The sequence below is a fragment of the Python bivittatus genome, unplaced genomic scaffold (genome assembly GCF_059951505.1).
Source record: "Python bivittatus isolate LINGU-HERP-01145 unplaced genomic scaffold, Pbiv_v1 ctg000210_np1212, whole genome shotgun sequence".
In the NCBI taxonomy this organism is placed as follows: domain Eukaryota; kingdom Metazoa; phylum Chordata; class Lepidosauria; order Squamata; family Pythonidae; genus Python; species Python bivittatus.
This window is the reverse complement of record NW_028277053.1, coordinates 19,985,835-20,007,542: the sequence shown is the minus strand read 5'-3', so window position 1 is coordinate 20,007,542 and position 21,708 is coordinate 19,985,835. Positions and strand designations below refer to the sequence as shown.

At 54.7% G+C, this 21,708-nt stretch overlaps 2 protein-coding genes across 4 annotated transcripts; one reads left to right on the top strand and one right to left on the bottom strand.

Moving 5' to 3' along the window:
• Window positions 1-16: 16 nt before the first annotated feature.
• On the bottom strand, window positions 17-12,862 carry ACOD1 (aconitate decarboxylase 1). Of its 2 annotated transcripts, XM_088139570.1 has the most exons (6): window positions 9,444-12,862; window positions 6,252-8,352; window positions 5,396-5,557; window positions 3,971-4,060; window positions 2,770-3,179; window positions 17-1,301 (listed from the first exon to the last, which is right to left on the bottom strand). In XM_088139570.1, exons 2-6 carry the CDS (start codon window positions 6,261-6,263, stop codon window positions 344-346), a joined length of 1,632 nt encoding a protein of 543 aa, XP_087995696.1. In that variant the 5' UTR covers window positions 6,264-8,352; window positions 9,444-12,862; the 3' UTR covers window positions 17-343. The 2 variants fall into 2 exon arrangements, with proteins under 2 accessions (XP_087995696.1, XP_087995698.1); XM_088139572.1 differs by lacking the exon at window positions 9,444-12,862 and having other exon boundaries at window positions 2,770-2,975; window positions 6,252-8,726.
• A 2,592-nt stretch (window positions 12,863-15,454) lies between these two features.
• KCTD12 (potassium channel tetramerization domain containing 12) lies at window positions 15,455-20,376 on the top strand. 2 transcript variants are annotated; one of them, XM_088139558.1, is made up of 2 exons: window positions 15,455-17,665; window positions 19,181-20,376. In XM_088139558.1, the coding sequence occupies exons 1-2, from the start codon at window positions 16,701-16,703 to the stop codon at window positions 19,194-19,196; spliced, it is 981 nt and encodes a 326-aa protein (XP_087995684.1). In that variant the 5' UTR covers window positions 15,455-16,700; the 3' UTR covers window positions 19,197-20,376. The 2 variants fall into 2 exon arrangements, with proteins under 2 accessions (XP_087995684.1, XP_087995683.1); XM_088139557.1 differs by having other exon boundaries at window positions 15,464-20,376.
• The last annotated feature ends 1,332 nt before the right edge of the window (window positions 20,377-21,708 follow it).

Genomic DNA, 21,708 nt, shown 5'->3' with positions numbered 1-21,708 from the left:
AAGATTCAAAATGAAAGTGGTTCTCACTACAGGATATTTATAAGCACACTGAGAAAAGCCACAGCTCTTACACACAAGCTGACACCTCTTAGATAATACATGACGTAAATGCAAGAAGAACAATTCGTGTCCAGGTAGGAGGTGCAAATAAGTGGTCTTATCTGCCGCACGGGAAAGCCAGCCGGTGCTCTGGCCCTCAAGGAGCAGCTGCCCCACAAGGAAGCCCCCTCAGGTTAGACAGGAATGAGCGAAGGTCGGATAATACTGTGTGGGGCTGTGGCTGACAATTAAAAGCAAACTGAACAGGCACGGCTAGGCGGGACCGTCTGGGAGCAGGCAGGCTTCACAAGGTCTCCCTCCTGTGTTGCCGCTGACCCTTGGCCAGCTCTGCTCCTTGAAGAAGTGAAAACAACGCCCTGCAATCTTCCAGGGTGTCCAGCTGATCAACTGCTTCTACAATGCCTTCGGCCACTTCTCGGGGGACCGCCACCACGGCGTTGGAGTGAAACTTCTTCACCAAATCCCCACGGCTCAGGGGCTTCCTCCAGTGCCCATAGAAGGTATCACAACGCTCTGCCCAGGTGGCTCCGTCCTGGAGGATGACTTTGGCTTCACAGTAAAGGCTGTTGAAGCTGGGGAGATTGTCCGGAGAATGCTCCAGGCGGGTCTTTCGGAGCAGTTCGCTCAACTCTGGCCTGGAGAGGCTCTGCGGCGTGAAGGATTTGGCCGAGATGGCGCCATCCAGCAGCGCTGAGCAGGCAGCCAGCTGGAAGGAGTGCCTGGCCTCGTGTTCTGAGGAAGGAAATGGCCGATCAACGTATCCAATGTTGGGAATATCAAGCACGATGGCCTTGATGCGGCCGCTGGGCAGGGACTCTCCACTCCGGGCAAGGTGCTTCCTTACCGCCAGGGCGGCTTCGGCCACCCAGTGTGTCCCCAGATGTGCTGGGAAGCTCTTGAAGGCCACGTCTTGTTGGTCCAACAGCCAAGAGTAGGACTGCAGGCTGGGCAGGGTTTGGGGCAGGTAGTCCGTGTAAAAGGCCCCGAAGCCCGACTCGAGGTCCAGAATCAGCTTGTTGGCTTGCAGGCCCAGGGATGCCAGGAGGGCCGCTTCCACACCGTGCCGGCTGGCGTTGCCCATGTGAAGTGGCTTGGTCTGCGTGGCTGCATTGGCCAGTGGGGCACCGGCATAAGAGGCAGCCACCGCCAGGGCTTCCTTGCACTTGAACTGGTCAAGGCGCAGGAGCTTCGCCGTGGCCGCAGCACTCCCCATGGTGCCGAGGATGGAGGGGGGATGGAACCTGGAAGAGTCCAGACGGCACCCGTTAGTGGCAGAAGGAGCAATGGAGCGGCAAGTGCTGGCTCTCTGCTCCGAAGGCGGAACAAGGTGAGCGCCCGGCTTCTGACACCCAGCTGATGCCTTCAGGTGGGGAGAGACCCGCTGACTTCAGACAACCCACGAAGTTGGCAAGAGCTCATTTCTTCCCATGGGAAAGTGGGAACTCCTGCTTTTTGTCAGAGGCGGACACCTGTGGGACAGCTTCCCACCAGAAGTCCAAAGGGTTTAAGGATTAGGGTTCTTGTGTTATTTCAGTACGGCTGTTATCTGCATTTGTACTATTAGTGTGTTCCACCATAAGACAATCTGGAAATTGTGTGTGTGCGTGTGTCTGCAAAAATAAGTAATAAGCGAATGAATGAATGAATGAATGAATGAATGAATGAATGAATGAATGAATGAATGAATGAATGAATGATCCTATGTTTTATATGAATAGATGAATAATCCCACAAAATCCTTTGCAAGCAATGGCTACTCTAAATAGCTTGGTTGCCTCACACCTAAAATTCTCCATTGTTTTGGCTAGCTTAAGTTTGCTATCCTTATTCACACCAGTGCAAACTAATTCACCAACGTTGTGCCAGATCAGAATCCCAAGTTTCTACACTGATGAGGAAGAAATATGAGTCTCCAAAGAGACTGAAACATTTCTGAAAAGCCCACTGCTGCTTCTGGCAGTCCTGCACTCAGTGCTGCTCGCTGACTCAGTTGGAGGCTTCGGGGCGCTCTGGAGAACGTCCCTCTGCTTCCGTGTCCCCTCCACCCTGATTAACCTTCGATGGCATCTCCAGGCTCTTCCTGGGTAGGTCGCCTGTCAAGTGTTTGCTGTTCACAAGCTCCTTCTTTTATGTAAGAATGTATGCAGGAGGAAACCCCAGCCCCACCAGCACTGGTAGGGGAAGCTACTCTATATCAACAGGCAGCAAACCCCACACTCCCTCCCTCCCTCCCTCCCTCCCTCCCTCCCTCCCTCCCGCTGGTGAGGTTCCCTAGTTGGGTAATGAAACGTCTGCAGGCAAACAACCAAGCTCAGGGAGCCCCAAGGACTCCACAGAGAATTTTTCCTTCTCAGTCAGAGCTGTTCTGTTACTCGGTATGGAAGCGGGTAGGAATCTTGCCAAATGAAACACTGTTTGGACCGAGATTTCATTACTGGATCAAACATAGCCACACAAGCCTGATTAGACTTTATTTCATGAGTCCGACCCGTTCAGGTTCTTGACCACCTGGCTTTCCTTCCCCCCTCCCCACTTTTCTTTTTGTCAGGCTGCACCACTGAAGCTGCATTTTGTGAGTGGGGAAGGGTCTCCCCCCACAAGGGAGGGCCCACAGTACTCCCCTTCCCAGCTTTCCCACTGAACCCATTGGCCTGACAACTTAATGACTTCTCTCCTATTTCAGAACAAGATTTTTTTTTTTAAATAGACCTTTTAGGAAGATCGCTGGCCTCCTTGGAAAAGCTCATCAGCCTGCCTTGCACCTCAATCCCAACGTTGAAAGCCAAAAGCAGGTCGCAGCCAGAAATCGTTTGCTTTTCAGTCACAGCTTCGGCGACAGCCAGGAGGGCTGGCAGCACTGCCCCCGAAGGATGGGTGGTTGGGTGCCACGTGTCATCAAAGTCCATGGAGTGGATCTGTCGGGGGCAGAGGGAGAAGAGCTCCGGAGTCAGGGGAGTTGTGGCTGGAGCAGAGGCCTCCGCCTTCTCGCCTGCGTTTTCACCTACTGCTGAAATAGAGATAGCTAAAGCTTCAGGGCCGAGACCTGCCAGGGCAAGGCATTCTCTCCGGGGCCACCCACGGCGGTGGTGAAGCGAAGCACAGACAGGCGTCAGGAATTTCTAGGGAACAGATGCCTAATTAAATCCAGCTGCCTGGTGCAGTTTTCCTGCCTATTTTTTCTCTCTTTCTAAGAGATATCCTGAAAGGAAAATGCTGGGTGCAGTGGTGCGAGCTACAAGTCAAGGACCACCTCACTGCCCTATAACCCAAGTCCTGACTGTGGGATCCTAACACTGCCAACGTGAGGCCTGCACAGTGGTCTCCAATGCATACCCAGGGTTGGAGCCTCAGGCCGTCTTCAGCCCAGCCCGCATTGCAGGCTCCTTGTCGGGGGGGCAAAATTAGGGACGACCCCCACACAGGTCACCTTGAGCTGGGATGGAAGATGATAAAATAACACCGACTCAGACAGGTAGGGCGTGCTTTGTCTGTGCACACAGGGCTTTGTTGCAGCAGCATGTCCATGTGCGTCCACACAGACACACACACGTCTTACACTCATTCTATGGAAGGTTTGCTAAGTGGCCCAGATCCTGCTCTTCCATAACTGCACACATCAAAAACATACCCTCTTTGAAAGGCTGAGGAGTAGCCACCGCTTCCTTCACCTGCAAAGCGACACTCCCCACAGCCATGTTTACAGCCTGAAATAAGTCTGAAGGGGTGAAGACGGAAAGGAAAGGGTGGCAGAGCAGATTCACAGCCTACGTGGGCCCCATTAAAAAAACAAGCCAGGCTGAGCTCCTCGGATCCCAGCGCGGCCCCCTTTGGAGCAGACTGATTCGGGTGGGTGGCAGGTTTCTCCCAAGCGCTAGGTGGAATCGAGTCTCCCCTTCCCCGAGTTGCTCACCGCCACACCGTTCACCAAGGCTGCGTAGAGCGGAGGAAGCTTGAGAGCCGGGCATCCCCAGGCAGAACTGGATGAATCCGAGCTGTAGATCTGAAAGAATCACCGATCCTGCTTATGAGGGACTTTGGCATGTGAAACAAAACAGCTGCTCTCCCATTATCCTTCCCTGGGCTCATGACACCAAGAGGTTGCCCCACCCGCTCATGCGCAGAGCTCCCACTCATGGGTCTCAGCCAAGGGGCAGCGAACACTGGCCAAAGGCGGCTGCTGGACAGTGGAACCCATGTCCCGGGGGGTGGGGTGGGGCGGGATGGGGCGGGGCGGGGGCTCTCCTTTGTTGGATGGGCTCAAGCGGAGACACTTTGATTGAGACCCCTGTGCTGAGCAGGGGCCTGGGGTTCATGGTGTCAAGGCTGGCACTTTCCAACCTAAGATGTTATGCTTAGGACATATGGTTGGGTTTGCACTGGACTCATTTATAGCGATGCTTCTTCAGAGAGAAGCCTTGTGCTGAAAAGCTGCAAAAGGTTAACAGGCCGACAAAGCCAGGGTGTTGGCTCTCTCGTTCGGTCTCCATCTTCTATTTTCACAAATTGCCATGGGGAGGGGAGCGGAGGGGAGCCCCCAGCCAGCATCCTGAGCTGCTAGTTCAACATGTATGTCAAAAAGCATATTTTGGAGTGGATGGTCAAGAGAGAGGGAGAGAGAAAGAAGGTTCAGCTGTTCTCCTTCAGGGTTGGGGGTCAATCCAGCTCCCCACCAGGCAGGATATAATGTCTGCCTTGTATCTATCCCTACTTTATTTCACGTGAATCGTGCCACATGTTATTGGATAGTTCTTATTAAGGGGCATCCAACCCCTAGCAGATCTGCTTTCCCCATGAGCCCATCCCCATATCTGCCCCAAAGGACTGGGGACCAGCGAGGAGAAGGAAAGTCTACAGTCAAGGTCAGCTCCTGCTTTCTGTATGGACATGGCCTCCTCATTCCCTTCCCACGGACTTCTTCCATTAGGTTTTTTGACTTCCCGGCCCAGTCCAGCGTGCTGGCATTTCCTGGTAGCCTCCTATCCACAGGCTAAGTAGATCTGACTGTGGCTCAGGCTATCTGGGATGGAGTCTCCCAGGGAGGATTCACTCCCCGCAGGGCTCCCTTGCTTGAGGAAGGGGCTGCAGCATTACACCGGTAGGCACCATCTCTCCCGCGCCTGGCCCAGCCAGGAGGAGGAATCATCAGATAGAGAATTGATTTACCCCTTCAGGTGGACCCGGGGGTCAGGGGCTTCGGGAAAAGGGCACCTTGTATAGTGATCATCATCATAATCAGTGGGAAAATGCAGGGCTGTCACCTTTCTGATAACAGGCCAGCCTAAAAGGCAAGTCTGCATCTCCCAAGAATTAGACTAGTACTTTGAGATCCTCCTACCTTGCTGTACTGGGTTAGCTTTTGGAAGACGTCGGTTCTGGTGCCCACCAGCCCGACTCCGAGAGTATCCAGAATCATCCGTTTGCTCCGTTGAATGACTCTGTCAGTCAGGTGGCTTGCATTCAACCCATGGATCACGTGAGCAAAGTTTCCAGTAATATTCTGGCAAAGAGAAGCCAAACAGTGACAGCTGCATTTGCCCCGCTAGCCCCACTTCCTCCAAATCATCCAGATCCTGATCTCCTCTGACTGGTCTTCACAGATGCAAATTGGTATCCCTCGCTTTTCCCCCCTGTTCACCTGCCACCCCTTTGGAGCAGAACCACTTTTTCATCAGAGAACTGTCGGCAGGCAAATCCTTTGCTTCTGATAGTCTCACTCCCAGAGCCTCCAACTCCATTTGGCATCACGGAGCAGTGAGACTAAAGGAAAGAAATGGGGCCTGGGGTTTCGGCAGGCAGGCAGGCAGGCAGGCAGCCCCGTCCCCTCTCTAACTGCGGGGGGGGGGGGTCCGGTGCCTGGCCCACGCCAACAGCACCCCCAGCCAGACGTCCGTAATGTTGACATTGGCCCCTACGGGTGCCGGCTGGAACAGAGGAAGCTGCTTCCCTCTTTGCCCAGCTCAGCCTGTCCTCTCTGACCTCTGATGGGCCTCTCGGGCCCCGAAGGACACTTTTGACCAACTCTGTTACATGACCCTCCTCGAAAGGTACCAGGGATTGGGATGCAACCTTCAGCGGACAAAGCCCCACGTCCATCAGCTCCCTAAGCTGCAGCCCAACCTTCCCCCTTCTCCCTCTGCTTCAACTGGAGCATCCATGGCTGCCTTCTTGGAGGAAGATGCTGAAGGACTTACCTTGGCCCACATGATGCTGCGGGTTTCTCAGCTCTGATCGGGGTGGAGAGGTGATGGGATGTCCTGCGCCTCCAGAGGCAGAGGCTAAATGAACTGAGCCCTTTCTTTTTATACGTTCGAGGAGGAGTGATGGGGCAGTTAGTCCCAACTTGCCTTTCAACATCTCCAACTTTCCGTCTTCCAAAGGGCCCAGATTGCAGCAGCCCGAGTTACCGCAAGTCACGTGCTGGGTCAAGCCGGCATGCTTCTGGATGACAAGGCAGTCTGGTGAGGGAGGGAGCCGGAAATCCCCAGATAACCCCAGGGCCAGTTGTGTATTGTGAAAGAACACAGCTGGAGCAGAGAACCCGGAATTCAGAAGCTACGTTCTGTGCATTAGGTGAGCAGAGGCGTTGTTGCTTCAAGCAGGAGGCCCAAAATCCGCCCCCAGCTCATTAACTGAATCAAGCCAAACCAATCCTTATCATGGTCATGAACCAGCACGATCCGTTCATCAGTGCCGGGGACAAAACTCAGCACATGTTCCCTGAGGTTCAGAGAGCCATCTCACCCCCCTCCCTGGGGACTCCTCTAAGGAGAATTAGACAGTTCTTGCCCCAAACCCATTCGTTCCTCTCATTTCCCACGACCCACCCTACTACTACTTCTTCTTCTTCCAAACTGTCTTGTCAACAATTTCCGCATTTCTCCTCTACAGATGCAAACATAACTGTTTCCCGTAAGCGTTTGCGAAACTCCATTCAACGTGAAAGGATGAGTTTCTTCACCTCAGTTGATCAGTGTCACTTGTCAGGTTGCATAATGTAAGAAAATTGCTGGAACTTACTCCTTCCCAGCTTCTTCTTTCATTTTCATGTCCTCCAAAATAAATGATTCGCAGGCCAGGTGGTGCTGGAAAAGTCCATTCCAAGACATGAATGTCGTCATCCCATCTATAGGAACAAAACCTGAAGCCTTTCCAGAGCCAAAACATGAAGGTTGTGCGTGATCTCTTTTTTGACATCTAAATACCGGCCGGATCTAGATTGAGCCCCATTTTATATAGAACTCTTGAAAGGCAAAGGGGCTTTCTAATCTGAGTATAAGAAAGTCTGGATTCACCCATTCTAAAGGGACATTTTGATCTTCTGAGCAGTGAGAGCTCCATCGTTCAAGGGTTTCTTAGTAGACAGACTGATGTTGTGACTAGCAGTGTTTTATGAAATATGTTTTATTTTCACATACGAATGAACCATAAAGCAAGGCCACAGCATTAATGCTCCCAAAGGATGACGTCCCCATCACAAGCCCAGAAGGTATTGCTCTTTCACAGAGTAATTGATTTCTGGCGATTGGCCACACTGGCTGGTGTGATCCAGATTTGTGCAAGATTTAACCAACTTTCCCTAGTCAGGCTAGTGGTGACCCTCTTAGAAAATCCATTTTTTCAGACAACCGGGGTGGAGATGAGGTGCAGGAAGAAATGGAAAGCAATGGTTATATTTTGGGGACTGCCCCTTTGGATCAGCCTTCCTGGATGAAAGCAGATTCCTCTGATTATTTCCTGCTCTGTGTAGCTCATCACCAGCTTTTCTCCTGTTTGCTGCTGTTTTGGTTTTCTGCACTGCACATTTTTAAAATTGTTGAACGGCTTACTCCTTCCTCTGTTCAATCTCTCTTGACTTGTTAAGTCTTCTGCAATGGGTTGGATGATGTTAAAAAAAGACTTCCTAGAGGGAACAGTCCTTCAGGGATGGACCCCATTACCACGGAGGTGGACTCGTTGACCCTGAGGCCGGCCAGCCCGCTCTCCCGACGGCTGGATGAGCAGGTGATTGCCTTCAACGGCCCCGTCCAATCTTTTGCTGCCGCAAACGCAGCAAGGCCTTTCCAGGCCAGGAAGGCTGCAAGTGAAGGGCCGTGCTGCTCTTGCACTTCCTGCTGGAGAGAAGGGCGCCTCAGCTAACCAGGGAGAACTTCGACCGCACGGCAGACAAGACAAGTACCGGGTTGATACCAGGATGCCGCAACCGTCCCGAGTGTGGAATTCGCTCCTGCCCAAACACACGGAAAAACCCCTCTTCCTGACGTAACGTGTGATGACTCTAATTCTCCGACCTGTCTGAGGGGGAAGTGGAGAAACAATCACCGGCCACTTATTTTGGGCTATCTGGTGTGGCCAGCAAAAACCCAGGCAAGCAGGGGAGGCAGCAAAAGCGTCTCTCTTTGCTGCCATCTGTGGTGATCCAGGTTACTGCAAGCCCAAGTGGGGCAGCCCGCCACTTACTAGGGTACGAAAAGTAACTCTCCTTCACTGAATAAGGAGAAAGGAAGAGTTGGACCAACTCCCGCCGATAAACAGTTGGAAAGCCTTTTCCAGAAGGGACAGGAAAAAGAGGTGGATTGTAATAACTAAGAGGGACTCAGGCCTGTTGCCAGCCCCTTTGGCTCTGCTCTGTCGCAGCGGACACCCCCAGGCGCTGCTCTCAGTCAGAGATTTACTCTGTGATGGCTTGTTCGCCCTCCTTCCCTGGTTTGCCCTCCTCACCTCCTATCCTGCTCTCCCTCCATCTTCGGCTTCCCGCCCCCTCCCCTCCCGCGGCAACATGTCCTGAGCCCCAAAGTGGGCGGTTTGCAGCAAATGCTTCCAACCTGCACACTGACCCATTTCCTGCACCAGCACGATGCAGTTCTAGTCCACACAACCACACTGTCCCCGACCCTCCGGGGGGGCGGCAGGCAGGGGGCAAATTGAGGGAAGTCTCCTGAGCTCGGCCCCGGGTTTCGCTTGAGGCTACGTGGCTCTAAACCCTCCCCCTCCGGGAAACGTCTGGGGTGTGCTGCTGCTTGGTTTTACTCTAAAGGCGACATTTATCTGGCAGGCTTTGGGAAGTCCGGGCGCGCGTCCCGCTCAGGACAGTCAGCGGAGCGCCTGTCGCTGTTTCTCCCTCCTCCCCGCCCACGCGCAGGAGTTGCTGCTGCAGCGCCCCGGCCACCGGCGAGGAAAAACCAGGAGCAGAAAACGGCCTGAACGCGCCTGAGAAGCAAACCGAATCTCTGGTTAGCGGGGGGGGGGGGAGGGCTTCCAACTCCCCTCCTCTCCCGGAAGCGCCCAATGGGCTGGCACGCGGGTCTGCCGGGGCCGGAGGCCGAGGGCCAGATACCCAGCTGGGCTCGGGGCGGCGTGGAGCTGCCCGGGACGTTGTCACACACCTTGCGCAGCTGCGAGGCAGGCCCTAAAAACACGGCCCCTCTCTCCGACACCGAGAAGGAGAAAAGCACTGCCGTTTTTAACAAATGGTACGAAAAGGAGGTTCGCTGCTACCGCATGAATTCAGCACGAAGAGGCGGCTTTGAGGGGCGGGGAAGAAAAAGGAAAAAAGAAAAGCGCGGCGAGCGGACCCGCAGCTCCCTCCGCAGGTCACCCGGACAGCCTCCCCGGCGGAGGACGGACCCCCGGCAGTGCTCCTCAGAGCAGTTTCCTCGCCCCCCGCCGCCCCCCCCCGGCTGCGGCCCAAAGCCCGAGACAGCGCCTTCCCGCCTCGGGCGGCGCCGGGCAGGGAGATGGGCCGCCCCCCGGTAGGGAAGTGCCCGGGTCGCTCAGGCCCGGACAGCTCGGGCTGGCGCGGGAGGGCGAGGCTTCTCTCGCGCTCTCTCCGACCGGGACAAGCGGTTCCCCGCCTGGTGACCGACGCGGCTGCCTTGGAGGGCGCCTTTTCCCGGGCAGCAAGGCCTGTCAAAGGAGAGAGCAGCCGCCAGGGTGGGAGGGGTGCGGGCAAGGAGCCGGGGCCGCTCGCTTGCAGGCGTTCCTCAGCCGAGGGCGGCGCCTGGCCGAGGCTGGCCAGTCAGGGAGCAAAGCCGGACAGACCCTGGTGGGCGCTCGCGGGGAGGGTGCGGGGGCTCCCTGGGCGCTCAGCGCTGCTGGCCAGGCCGGATTCCTCTCTCCCGGGAGAGGGCGACGGCCCTCCCACGCCTCTGCCGACCCGACTCGAAGGCGTCGAGCCTTCCCGGTGTGGCTACTTACTCGTTCCCGAAGGGCCGCTGGAGGGCCGCCCAGCGCCGCCTCCTCCTGAGAGCCCAGCTTGCCTGCTTGGGCCCTGAGGAGATTTCTCCCGGGAAGGGGGCACCTGATGGGAGCCCCTTCCAGCACGGGCTGTGCCAGCTGCGTCGCCCAAAGGCGGCAAGAGGTGCTGGAAGGCCCCGGAGTAGAAGCGCGTCCCCCACCCCGGTGTCGCTGGCAATACTCCCTTTTACGCTTTGGCCTTTAAAAGTATTCCCAGAACTTTCCTTCAGGGGGGTACAGGAGGGAGGTGCAAGTAGACAGCAGGTGAAAGGAAGACAGTCATTCTAGCCTGCGCCGTGCAGAGGGGTCTGCTTTGGATTAAGGTGATGGAGAATCATCTTCCCTCGCCGCTACCCCGCGGGAGATGCCAGCGTGGCTTAGGGCTGGGCTGCAAAGGCTTTGCAAGGAGTATTTGGATCAAAACGTGTGTGTGTGTGTGTGTGGGGGGGGGGGTAGCTGTGAAAGTCTTCCCAAAGCCACACCGGGATGAGGGTTTGAGCTCGGCCTGACCGATTGCCCAAGAAAGCAGCCTGGAGCCACAGCGGCATCTGCCGTTGCTGGAGTTAAATGGAATAAATGTATCGCGTATTTGCAGGTAACTGGTTCATGCGTGCTTGTTAGCCACATGACGAGTGCAACCACAAGCATGGGAGTGGATCCGACAGATAGGAAACGCAGCACTTCTTATCCTCACATCCCTCGTTTCGTGGCAGAGAATTGGCTTTATACCTTGCATCGGACCACTGTTTGCCCAAGTATGACTTATCGAATACACACAGCCCAACCAGTCACACCATGGCTTAGCACGACTCCTGCATTTCTGCCAATGGGATGGCTTTTTCAAAAGCTTTCTGTTAGTTGTGGCCTCGGCCAGGTGGAGCACCTGGCCAATGGCTCTGACCCCGGGAAGCTATGCCAGGTGGGGCTGGCTTGACTTGGGTTGCACCAGAAGATGCACGTCCTTTAGGCTACACTGGGATTCAGATTCAGCCAGCTGACACCTTAAATTGCCAGTCACAAGATACTGTAATGTTCATGGCTTTATCAGGCAACTAATGATGCAGGCTGTAAAAAAAATCTTGCAGTAATGAAGCCTTGAAAGATAGATGGAAAATGGAGCATTGTAACTCCAAACCACAAATATTGTAATATAAAGTAATGTTTAATGATGTCTATCTTAGCCGTATTTAAGAAGTGCTAAATCAGACATCCCATATTTTGCAATAGATCAGAAACTGGAGAGCGAATTTAGCTCTTCTTGTACCTTTATACCTATCTGGATCTTCTCTCCTCTGGTCAGGAGCTGGACCGTTTTGTCCTGGATCAAAAGCAGCTTTGGAGTCATTTTCAGGACAGCCCCATGGAAACTGCATTGCAGTTGTCTAACAACAAGCTGACGGTGCTGCGAGTTATTGTTGCAAAGGCAACTCCTCTTAAAATGGACCACAGCTGGTGCGTCAGCTGAAGCTGGCCAAAGGTCCTCCTGGCCGCCCCCCTCCACAGCTGCGCAAGCAACAGCCACAAATCCAGGAGGACCCTCAAGATGTGACCTTCTCTCTCAGGGTGCTGCAACCCCCTCTAGCACTAACAAAGATCAGGATCAAGCCAGACTGGTGACGAACAACTATGTAGTTACAGTACATGCAGAGAAGTAAGTCCATTTTGCAGCTGTTATCACCATGGATTACTCCCCAGTGAGGATACCCAACCACATCTGGTCACATTCACCTGGTTTTTTCCACCACCATCACTGTAGATACCTGGAATCACTTCACTTCCTAGAACTCTTTGGAAAACCCCAAGCAGACCGCCGTAATCCTTAGGGACAACCTCACCTGTGGCCTAGTCACCTCTGATCCCTGAGATCAACTAGATACCCCTTGGGACTTCTTACCCAATAGCCAGAAAACTCCCAAGTGGAGTTTTCCAACCTGGATCCATTAGGCGCCCAGGGCGGACCCTGTGTAGGTTAATCAATGTCAACCAGAGAGTGGCCTGTTCACGGCAGGGGGTTGATGACATTGTTCTCCAACTGTAGATCACGTTGCCGTCGCTCCAAGGCAGGAACGGCACCAAATTGCAGGTCCTTTTGCAATGGCCTGTCCACGCCTCTTATCTTCCCAGCGCCCACCTCTGTGGAAACACACGCTCCCACCTAGGCAGCCCCCAGAGCCTCCGTGTCTGGGATCTGTCGTGTGGGGAAAAGCAGGAGACATCTCACTTTTTCTTTTGCCCATCTTAAAAAATGGTTAGCCCCACAAAAGAAATAGAAATGAGACTTTAAAGCATGACATTTGGGGTTCTTTATTTTGTTCTGGAACATTTTGACCCAGAATATTTACCTTTAAAAGTAGACCTGAAATGAAATATTACATATATAAAAAAATGAACAGCATTCCAATGCAAATTTGCTTTTCAATCACTTTGTTTTTCAAATTTACCATTGAAGATGTTTTCTGAAAAATAATGTTTAAGTAATATAATGAGTCTGAGGGCAAAGTTAAATATTGCCTTACTAAGTATGTTACATTTGGCTGGTGTGGGTCTTCCGGGCTGTGTGGCCGTGTTCTGGAAGTTTTGTTTCCTAACGTTTCGCCAGCACCTGTGACCGGCATCTTCAGAGTGTAGGAGCAGTTCTCTCTGTGCCCAGGATGATGTGACCCTTTTGTGGGTATTTATAGAGATCTGGGGGGATTGGGGGTGTATGGTGGGGGTATGGTGGGGGGGTATTCTGACACCAAAACAAGCAGCCACTCATTAACCCAAGCCCACACCCCCCCCACACACACCCCAACCCCCCATACACCCCCAATCCCCCCCCCCAGATCTCTATAAATACCCACAAAAGGGTCACATCATCCTGGGCACAGAGAGAACTGCTCCTACACTCTGAAGATGCCGCTCACAGGTGCTGGCGAAACGTTAGGAAACAGAACTTCCAGAACACGGCCACACAGCCCGGAAGACCCACACCAGCCATCGTATGCCGGCCGTGAAAGCCTTCGACAATACATATGTTACATTTCTTTCTCTCCCAAAATATGCTAGCAATATCCATTAAAATGGTTAAATTTGGCAGAAAAATCAAACTAATTGTGCTTTCCTGAAAGTAAGCCTCCCACAGTTCCTGTTTCTGAACACTTGTGCATAGGATTGCTATAACAACTCTTACAGTACAAGCAAATTTGAACATTGGTGGGGGAATCTGTATCTCCCATTTATTTTAGCTGTTTGCCAAAATAAAAGCTAGGGCCTAAATGACCAAACTGGAGAACAAAAACTCAGCATACAATCAGACGATCAGACTTAACACAGGTTGTGTCATTTGTTACCATCAAAATGAGAAATGTATCACTTGTTACATTGACTTAACCAAGGCTTGCAATAACAATTGTTGACCCACGAGTTTACTTTTAAATGTAATCCTTCTCCAACTAAGTTCATCCTTTCCTTCTGGAATCTGCTGCTGTTGCTTCCAGGATGGCCTTTGGCTCACGGGTCTCCTTTTGGATCGAGAGCACCCTCACCCACCCACCCACCCACCCGACCCACTGGCAAGGCACGTCTGTGGCGTCTGCTCTGCAGTGGCTCTCCAGATGCTGGGACCCACCTCCCAGCACGCCCGGCCTTTAGCCAGGCTGGCTGGGCTATCAGCAGTTCCACAGAATCAGAAGAGCCACCGGTTCCTTCCTGCCCTGGAGCCGTAGGATCGGGGCCACCTTGGGCTCTGTGGCCACAGCGCTTCCGCTCTTGTGGCTCCTTCCTGCTTTTTCGCATTGGGGCTGTTTCCTTGCGTGCGTCACTCGGGCAGCCTGCCTGGGACGTCTAGATTCAGGGGTCCAAGACCCTCTGCTGCAGAACACCCACCCCAAAGAAGTCCAGAAAGCTCCTTTCTTGATGAAGTGGAGGAGCAGTCTAAAACCAGTTTGTTCCGCAGCCCTAGCAAACAACTATTTCAGCGCTGTTTGTTGTTTTTAACTAGCCATTTTAATTGTTTGAAACCGACATTAACTTTTAATGGATTTTATAACTTTCTGAGCCACTGGCCAATTTCGTTCACCAAGTCCAGATATGGTGAAAAGTGAACTCTGATCTAACCAGGCAAAACCCCCATTAACTTCTATGGCAGTTACTCACAGGGAGGAATGTATATGAGGACCAAAGCTTTAAACTCTCACTTCATTCACATGCTTCTCACAGGGTCATGGCTGAATTTCTCCTTTGTTTTAGCTGATTCAGGATATAATATAGCAACCCACCTATAGGGAAGGTTGGGGGTCTCGTGGTCTTCAACCAGAATCTTGTGACCCACCAACTCTAGCAGAGCCAAGCAGATAGAGTTTAGAATTACCTTTGGAGTACCTTGCCCCCGGAGGTGGGATTGGCCCCTTCGCTCCTGGCCTTCTGGAGAAATCTGAAGACTTGGCTCTGCCGCTTGGCCTGGGATGGGCAGCCCCTTCAGGCCTGTCGTCTGCAGCTCTGGTAACCATCAGCCTCTTGGACTTTTTCTTGTTTGGTAATGTTTTGTATAACTTTTATGTTTTATATATTTATTATTGTTTTAATGGATTTTGTGAGCTGCCCAGAGTCCCCCATTAGGGGGAGATGGGTGGAGATAAATCAAATAAATAAATAAATACGTAAATAAATAAATAAAAAATTCAGAGCCCAGGAACGAGGCCCAAACAGGCTTCCCCCACTTCCCCCCTCCCCTGCTGGCCCAGGTCCCCCGCTACCCTTGTTGAAGACCCAAGGTCATTCGGACAGCGAAGACATGCCATGATGGCTGAGTGCCCTGCTTCCCGAACTTGGAGCACATGATTAGAGGTGGCTCAGAGGGCGCCTGGTCTCCGCCTCGCCACCCCCCATGCAACCCTATACTGCTGGGTGGCACCAGGTGGAGGAGCTGACTTGGCCCAGAGCAAAAGCCTTTCTTCTGGCCACAGGACTGCGGCCTCCTTGGGATTTTCCCAGCTCGGGTCAGGAGGGCAGGTTTGCATGACTGCCCCAGATACCTGGGCTGCTATAGGGACTCCCCTGAGACCTTTGCCCCCATGGGTAGTCTCAAACGCCTCAGCCTTACCAGCGAACGCCCAAGTAAGGTTATAGAAATGAAGATGTGCGGAAATACCCTCTCCCTCCCCCTCCCTCTCTCTCGCAGAGGCAACTGAATTGTGATGATCTGGAAGATCGTTGTTCCAGCGCCTTTCTTTGCAATTGCTGAAATTTATCAGCCTCCTCGGCCGAACGCCATTAGGAACCTTTCAGAATCTCGCACCGTTCACAGTATTGTTACTGTTGTTATTGTTACCGCTACCATCTATTGCATGATTGTTTATGCTGCAATCGCGGTACCGCTCCCGGGGTGAAAGCAGGGGGGCGCGCAGAGTCTGGCCGGCGAGGCCCGACCGGGGTGCTTGTGCCAGGATCCGAAGGCTCGCGTTAACGCCGGGAAGGGCCGGAGGAGAGGCGAACGCGGCAGGCGGAGCCGCTCTAAGCATCTCCAGAGAAACATCCGTCAAGGGCCGGTCAAGGGCGCCTCGTCCAAATCAGCCGGGAATGAAAAGCGAAGCCCCAGCCGGCCTCTTTGCAGGAAGAAGGGGGAGGAAGGCAGGGAAAGGGACCTCGGGGGGGGGAGGGAGGGGGGAACGCCCAGACCACGAGGGGAGAGCCCGGTTCTATTCGCGGTCTGGACAGAGAGAGCCGCGCCGCTGCCCTGCACACCGTCGCAGCCCCGCGGGGAGAGGAACTTTTCCGCGGCGCCAGCTCGCTCCGCGCTCCCCCGCGACAGCCCCGGCGACTATCCGCGTCCTGCCCGGCGAGCGAGAGAAGCCCCGCCCCAAGCGGGTCGCAGCAGCCCAAGGGGCGCGCGAGGCCTGGCGCCTCCTCGGCCCGCGCGAAGGGGCGCGGGGGCTGCAGCGTGAACGGCGTCCGAAGAGCTCTGCTCTTCGGCCGCAGCCTTGGCATCGGCGCGGGCGCGGCGCCCCCGCGAGCAGCGGCGCGGCGCGGGGGGGTGGGCGCTCTGGCGTGGCGGCGGCTCCGCGCAATCGAGGAGGCAGCGCGCAGCGAAGCGCCCGAGCGACGTCAGTCTCAGGCCGCCTCCGGCTCCACCGCTCGCTCCTCCCGCTGGCTGGCAGCGCGGCAGCGCTACTTAAAGCCCGCCGCGCCGCCCGTCCTCTGGCTCGCCGGCAGCGCCCGGAGGCTGGAGCCCAGCGGAGCCGACCCGCCCTCCGGCGGCGCGCAGGCAGGCGGACGGGCCGAGCGGCGCGGGAGAGACGCAGCGCCGCCCAGCTCGCGGAAGGGCCGGCCGAGCTGAGCTGAGCTGAGCTGAGCCGAGGAGGGGAGGGACGGTCGCAGCCCCGCGGAGGGCAGGCGGCGGAGGGAGGCCTCGCTCGCCCGGGCCCGGCATGGCCTTGGCCGACAGCGCCCGCGGACTCCCCAACGGCGGCGGCGGCGCCCGGGGCGGCGCGCGGGCTCCGCCGGCGTCCGAGCTGGCGTCCTCGTCGTCGGGGGGCTTCCCGGAGATCGTGGAGCTGAACGTGGGCGGGCAGGTGTACGTGACGCGGCGGGGCACGGTGCTCTCGGTGCGCGGCTCGCTGCTGTGGCGCCTCTTCTCGCAGCAGGAGGCGGCCGAGCTGCCCCGCGACGCCAAGGGCCGCTTCTTCCTGGACCGCGACGGCTTCCTTTTCCGCTACATCCTGGACTACCTGCGCGACCAGGAGCTGGTGCTGCCCGAGGGCTTCCCGGAGCGCAACCGCCTGCGCCGGGAAGCCGAGTACTTCCAGCTGCCCGAGCTGGTGCGCCGCCTGGCGGCCGCGGGCGCCTCCCCAGCCCCGCCGCGGTTCGCGGGGCTGCTGCGCGACGCCTCGGTGTGCGCCGACGACCCGCCGGCCGGGCTGGGCTACCTGGAGGCGGACTTCGCCGAGGGCCCGGCCCCGGCCGCCTCGCCCACCGCCAGCCGCAGCCCGTCGGGGGCCCCGCCGATGCTGGCGGCCTCGCTCTCGCTGGATGCCGGCGGGGGCGGCCGGCGCTCGGGGTACATCACCATCGGCTACCGCGGCTCGTACACCATCGGGCGGGACGCGCAGGCCGACGCCAAGTTCCGCCGCGTGGCCCGCATCACGGTGTGCGGCAAGACGGCGCTGGCCAAGGAGGTCTTCGGCGAGACGCTGAACGAGAGCCGCGACCCGGACCGGCCGCCCGAGCGCTACACCGCCCGCTACTACCTCAAGTTCAACTTCCTGGAGCAGGCTTTCGACCGGCTGAGCGAGGCCGGCTTCCGCATGGCCGCCTGCTCCTCCACCGGCACCTGCGCCTTCGCCCCCGAGCAGGGCGGCCCCGCCGACGACAAGATCTGGACCAGCTACACCGAGTACGTCTTCTGCCGGGAGTGAGGGTCCCCGGAAAGGAAGGCCGAGGTCCTCCGCCGCACGGCGGGCGCGCCCGGAGCGGCCTTCGGGCCGGGCGTCGCGGCGGTTGCCCAAGGCGGAGAGCCGGCGACGCCGCCTCGGCAGCCCCGCCCTTGCATTGGCGAAGCGTCCCCCGCAGCCACGGTTCCCGGGGCCCCCTCTTCTCCGGCCCACGGGCGTCTGCGCTGCCCTCCCCGTCCAGTCAGGTGGCTCTTTCAGGGGCCCCGGACAGGAGCGGCGGCCTCTCTCCCGCCCTCAGCCCAGCTGCTCGCGGGGCACTGAGGCTCCCCGGGCGCCCGCGGTGTGAAGCGCCCCCCTCTGAATAGGCTTCCGCAGCCGCCGCCCCAGGCGAGTGGTCCGCCCTGCCGGGAGCCTCCCTGTTTCTCGACGGGGCCCGCTGCTGCCGGGCGATGGAGACCTGTGCGGGCCGCCTCTCCCCCACGTTGCCCGAGGTCGGCTGCTCGCTTCTCCGTCGGACCGAGTCTGAGGCCGACCGCTTGGCTCCTGCTTCCGCCCCCCCACGGTGCTCGGAAAAGCTGCCCGCCCGCCCGCTCGTTTGGCTCCCCCAGTTGCCTCTCAGCGTTTTCCGAAGCTGCCCGGGCGAGCGAGCGGCGGGGATCCGTCCCGGCGGCGGCGCCTTCGCCCCTCTCGACGGCTCGGAGGTGGACGCAGCCCGGGGTGCCTGGAGGCGGTGTGTCGCTCCTCGCGCTTTCCCGGAAACCTGGAGGCGAGACCTGGCAAGGGGGGCGGGGGGGGGGCTTGGCGCACTGAGGCCGGCAGAGCCACCCTCGGCTCGGGCTTGCCGGTCTGGGCCGAACAGGGCAGCCCCCCGCGCAGCTGCTTCGGCTCCCGCAGGAGCCCCGGAGCCGTGCCCTCCCGGCCCGGCTGCAGCAGCGACTCCCCCCTTGTGGCTGGGGAGGCGGTGGGGTGGGCCGGGGGCTGGTTGCCGAAGGAGGGACGCTTTTGGAGCAAGGTTGGGGCTGCCTCCGCAAAGGGCCCCGGAACACAGGAGCAGCCGCCGCGCCGCCTCCTCCTCCTCCCCCCCGTCTAGGAATTGGACTCCAGGTGTGGCTGGGATGTTGGGCTGGCATTTGCATCCGACGGTGCTAAGGTAATATAAGGAGCCCCAGAAAAAAGTGTTTTTCGATGCAATTAAACAGATACAAGCACAACAGCAGGACCCCTAGCCCCCCCCCCCTCGATTTTGACTTCATCTTTTTGGCATTTAAGCACTGAGCACACTCCTCCTCTGGACTCAACGGAGCTCCAAAGGCATTTCTTGCATGATTCCCCAAATAGGGTACGCTGTAATGTAATCATTTAGTTATTCAAAATTAGGCTAATACATGCAGTATTTTGATTTTTGCATTAGAGTTACAGACTCTGATGAGTTAGTCTAACCAAAGAATTTCCCCATGTTTTCATTTTTCTCCCCTTTTAATGTTGCTTGAGATAAGCGCTTTTCTTTTTTTTAACAGAGTGAGATTATTTTGATCCAGAACTTGCCTGTTTGAGGTAAAAGAGTATCCTCGTGTCTCAGTGTGCACATGCCCACAGAGGAAAGGGGAACCGACCGAGATCCGGGTCTGCCTACCAGAACTGCCGCCTCTCTGGCTTGTTTGCTGAGCCAGAACCTAGGGAGGACCTTGATGCCAGCTTCGCACGTTGCGGCAGCCAGGAGTCGGGCAGAGTCCTGCTTTTTTCCGGTTCGGGAAGCGGCAGCCGCGGCAGGCTGCCGGCCCCTGGCTTAAGAGCAAAGTCTCAGGAGGCGGCTGGAGTTTTGTGAAGGAAAACCCGTCACCTTTACCCATAGGCGGAGGCGTTTCGCTTTGATAGCTTCGCTCCGTGGGATCTGTTTGCGAAGTGGGAATTGTTTTTTAAAAAGAAGGAAGCAAGGAGAGTGAGTGAGTGAGAGAGAGAGAGAGAAAATGTTTTTTTTTTAAAGGACAAGCAATAAGCTGATGGGGAGAGTCTTCAGAGAAGAGATGTTCTTTCTTGTTCTAGGCCTTATTCTAAAATGATTCCATTGTGCATATTTTAGCTCTACTGCAAGTGAGAGGGTTTTGATTGAAATTAAATGTTTAAAATGTCATTCCCGAAAGGCAGTTGAAGGACTTTTCTAATTTGTGTGAAGTATTTCTCTCTGAAGTATGTTTTCTAAATTTTTGTAAACAATCCAGATTTCAGTAAGTGCTTAAATTAGTTCTAAGCTGTTTTCCTTTTTTTAAAAAATGAATCTTGTACTGTAGCTTATTAAGTCTGTCATCGTAGTCATGAATGGAGATGTTTTGACTTGAATTTGTGACTTAGTGTGTACATAAAGTGTATAAACATTTTACATGAATCATTTAGTTTTTTATTCATTTACTAGTGCTAAAAAATTTTTCATATGCTCTACCTGGACAGAATGCTTTCATATTAAGCTGTGTTCCTGTACCAGTTTATATGGGGAAGACTTCCGTATGAATATAAATGGAATTATGAAGATATGTTTGTCTACAGTTATTTGCTTGAAGTTGAATTACAGCTAAACTCCTTGTTGGCTAAAATGCATCCCTCATTTTGCAAAATGCATACAAGAAGACTCTTGTATTTTGATTAATGAATGTGTGTTTGCTAGCAGACTGTTCTAAAGCTCTATTATTTTTTAAATAAAAAGGATATAATAAAATAACTGGACATTTCTAATGGTTGTGTTCTGGGTAACCATCACTGCATGAGCTAAATACTTAGCAACAGCATTTGAGGTCCCGCAGACCAACTGGAGGACATAGAGGGGCTGAGGACCTACAAAAAGGCTTCAGAAGAAGCACTTTGGACCTTCTGCAGGATCAGCCCCTCTTGGTTATTCACTGAAGCAGCACGCACTTCTCAGCCTCCAGTGTTTTAATGCGTCTGTCGCCTGACTACTTCCTCTGAGGGCAGCTGCTGCCAAAGTTTAGGGTTGAGGATGTTCCCATCCTGGGATCGTGAGTGACTTCTGGAGCTGCTTCATGATTTTCAGTGGAGAAGATTTGATTCTTGCAGCACCTCTTGAACCCATTCTTTATGGCCTCTCCTTAGGCCTCTTCTTTATGAAGAATTTGCAGGATCCCCCCTAAACATTCTGCCATAAACAGTCAGTCTACTGCAATGCATTTTATATGGGTCTACGCTTGAAGACAATTTGGAAACTGCAGCTGCCTGGAACATGTTCTAGAGATCCAAGAATACCGGTCTGGAGGGAGAGGCCCTGACTGCCCATCTACTACTGGTAGGATTTCAGGGTTTTAAGGAACAACATCTAAGGCTCTCGGGGGATAGAATCTCCCTCTCCAGGGGTGGACCTGCCCAAGGAAGACCTGCAGGAAGGGCTGCTGCTGCTTAGGAGGGAGAGATGGGAGAGGGCCTTCTCTCCTGAGGCTTTGGAGAACCCGGGGACCGACCTTGTGCCATTAATGCTCCACATCTGCGGCCAGATGTGCGCCAGTGCCCTTGTGAAAAACCAAATCTTTCTTCTGTGATATAATGTTCACTGCTATTTTATCTTTTAAAGCATTTGTTATTTATCTTGCATTTTTTCTCACCACAGTCCTTTTCACTTGATCATTCCATCTTTGTTTTTCATATTTGTCATTCAGAATGTTGCATAATTTCCCCCCAGTTCTTACACTGTCATCATGCGCTGGAAGGTAACACACAGCTATCACCAACTTATTTTTTGATAGACACCCACAACAACCTAGATGATACCAATTCATACAATGTAGTCCTTTTATTCACAAAGTAAGCGTACACTTTCTCTTCTCTTTAAGTATGCTCTGCTCCAGAAGGTCAGGCCACTTTCAGCTAAGTCTTTTACAGAAACAAATCCTCCCTCCCTCTTGTTTATTTTTGGTAGAACAAGCTTTCATCCTTAGTTTTACTCATGCTGCATGCACCGTTCTTTGCTAAGGATAAAGACCATTGCAGGTCAGGTTAATCTTATTTTGGCCCCAAGGACAACCCAAAGCCAGTTTTAACCCCA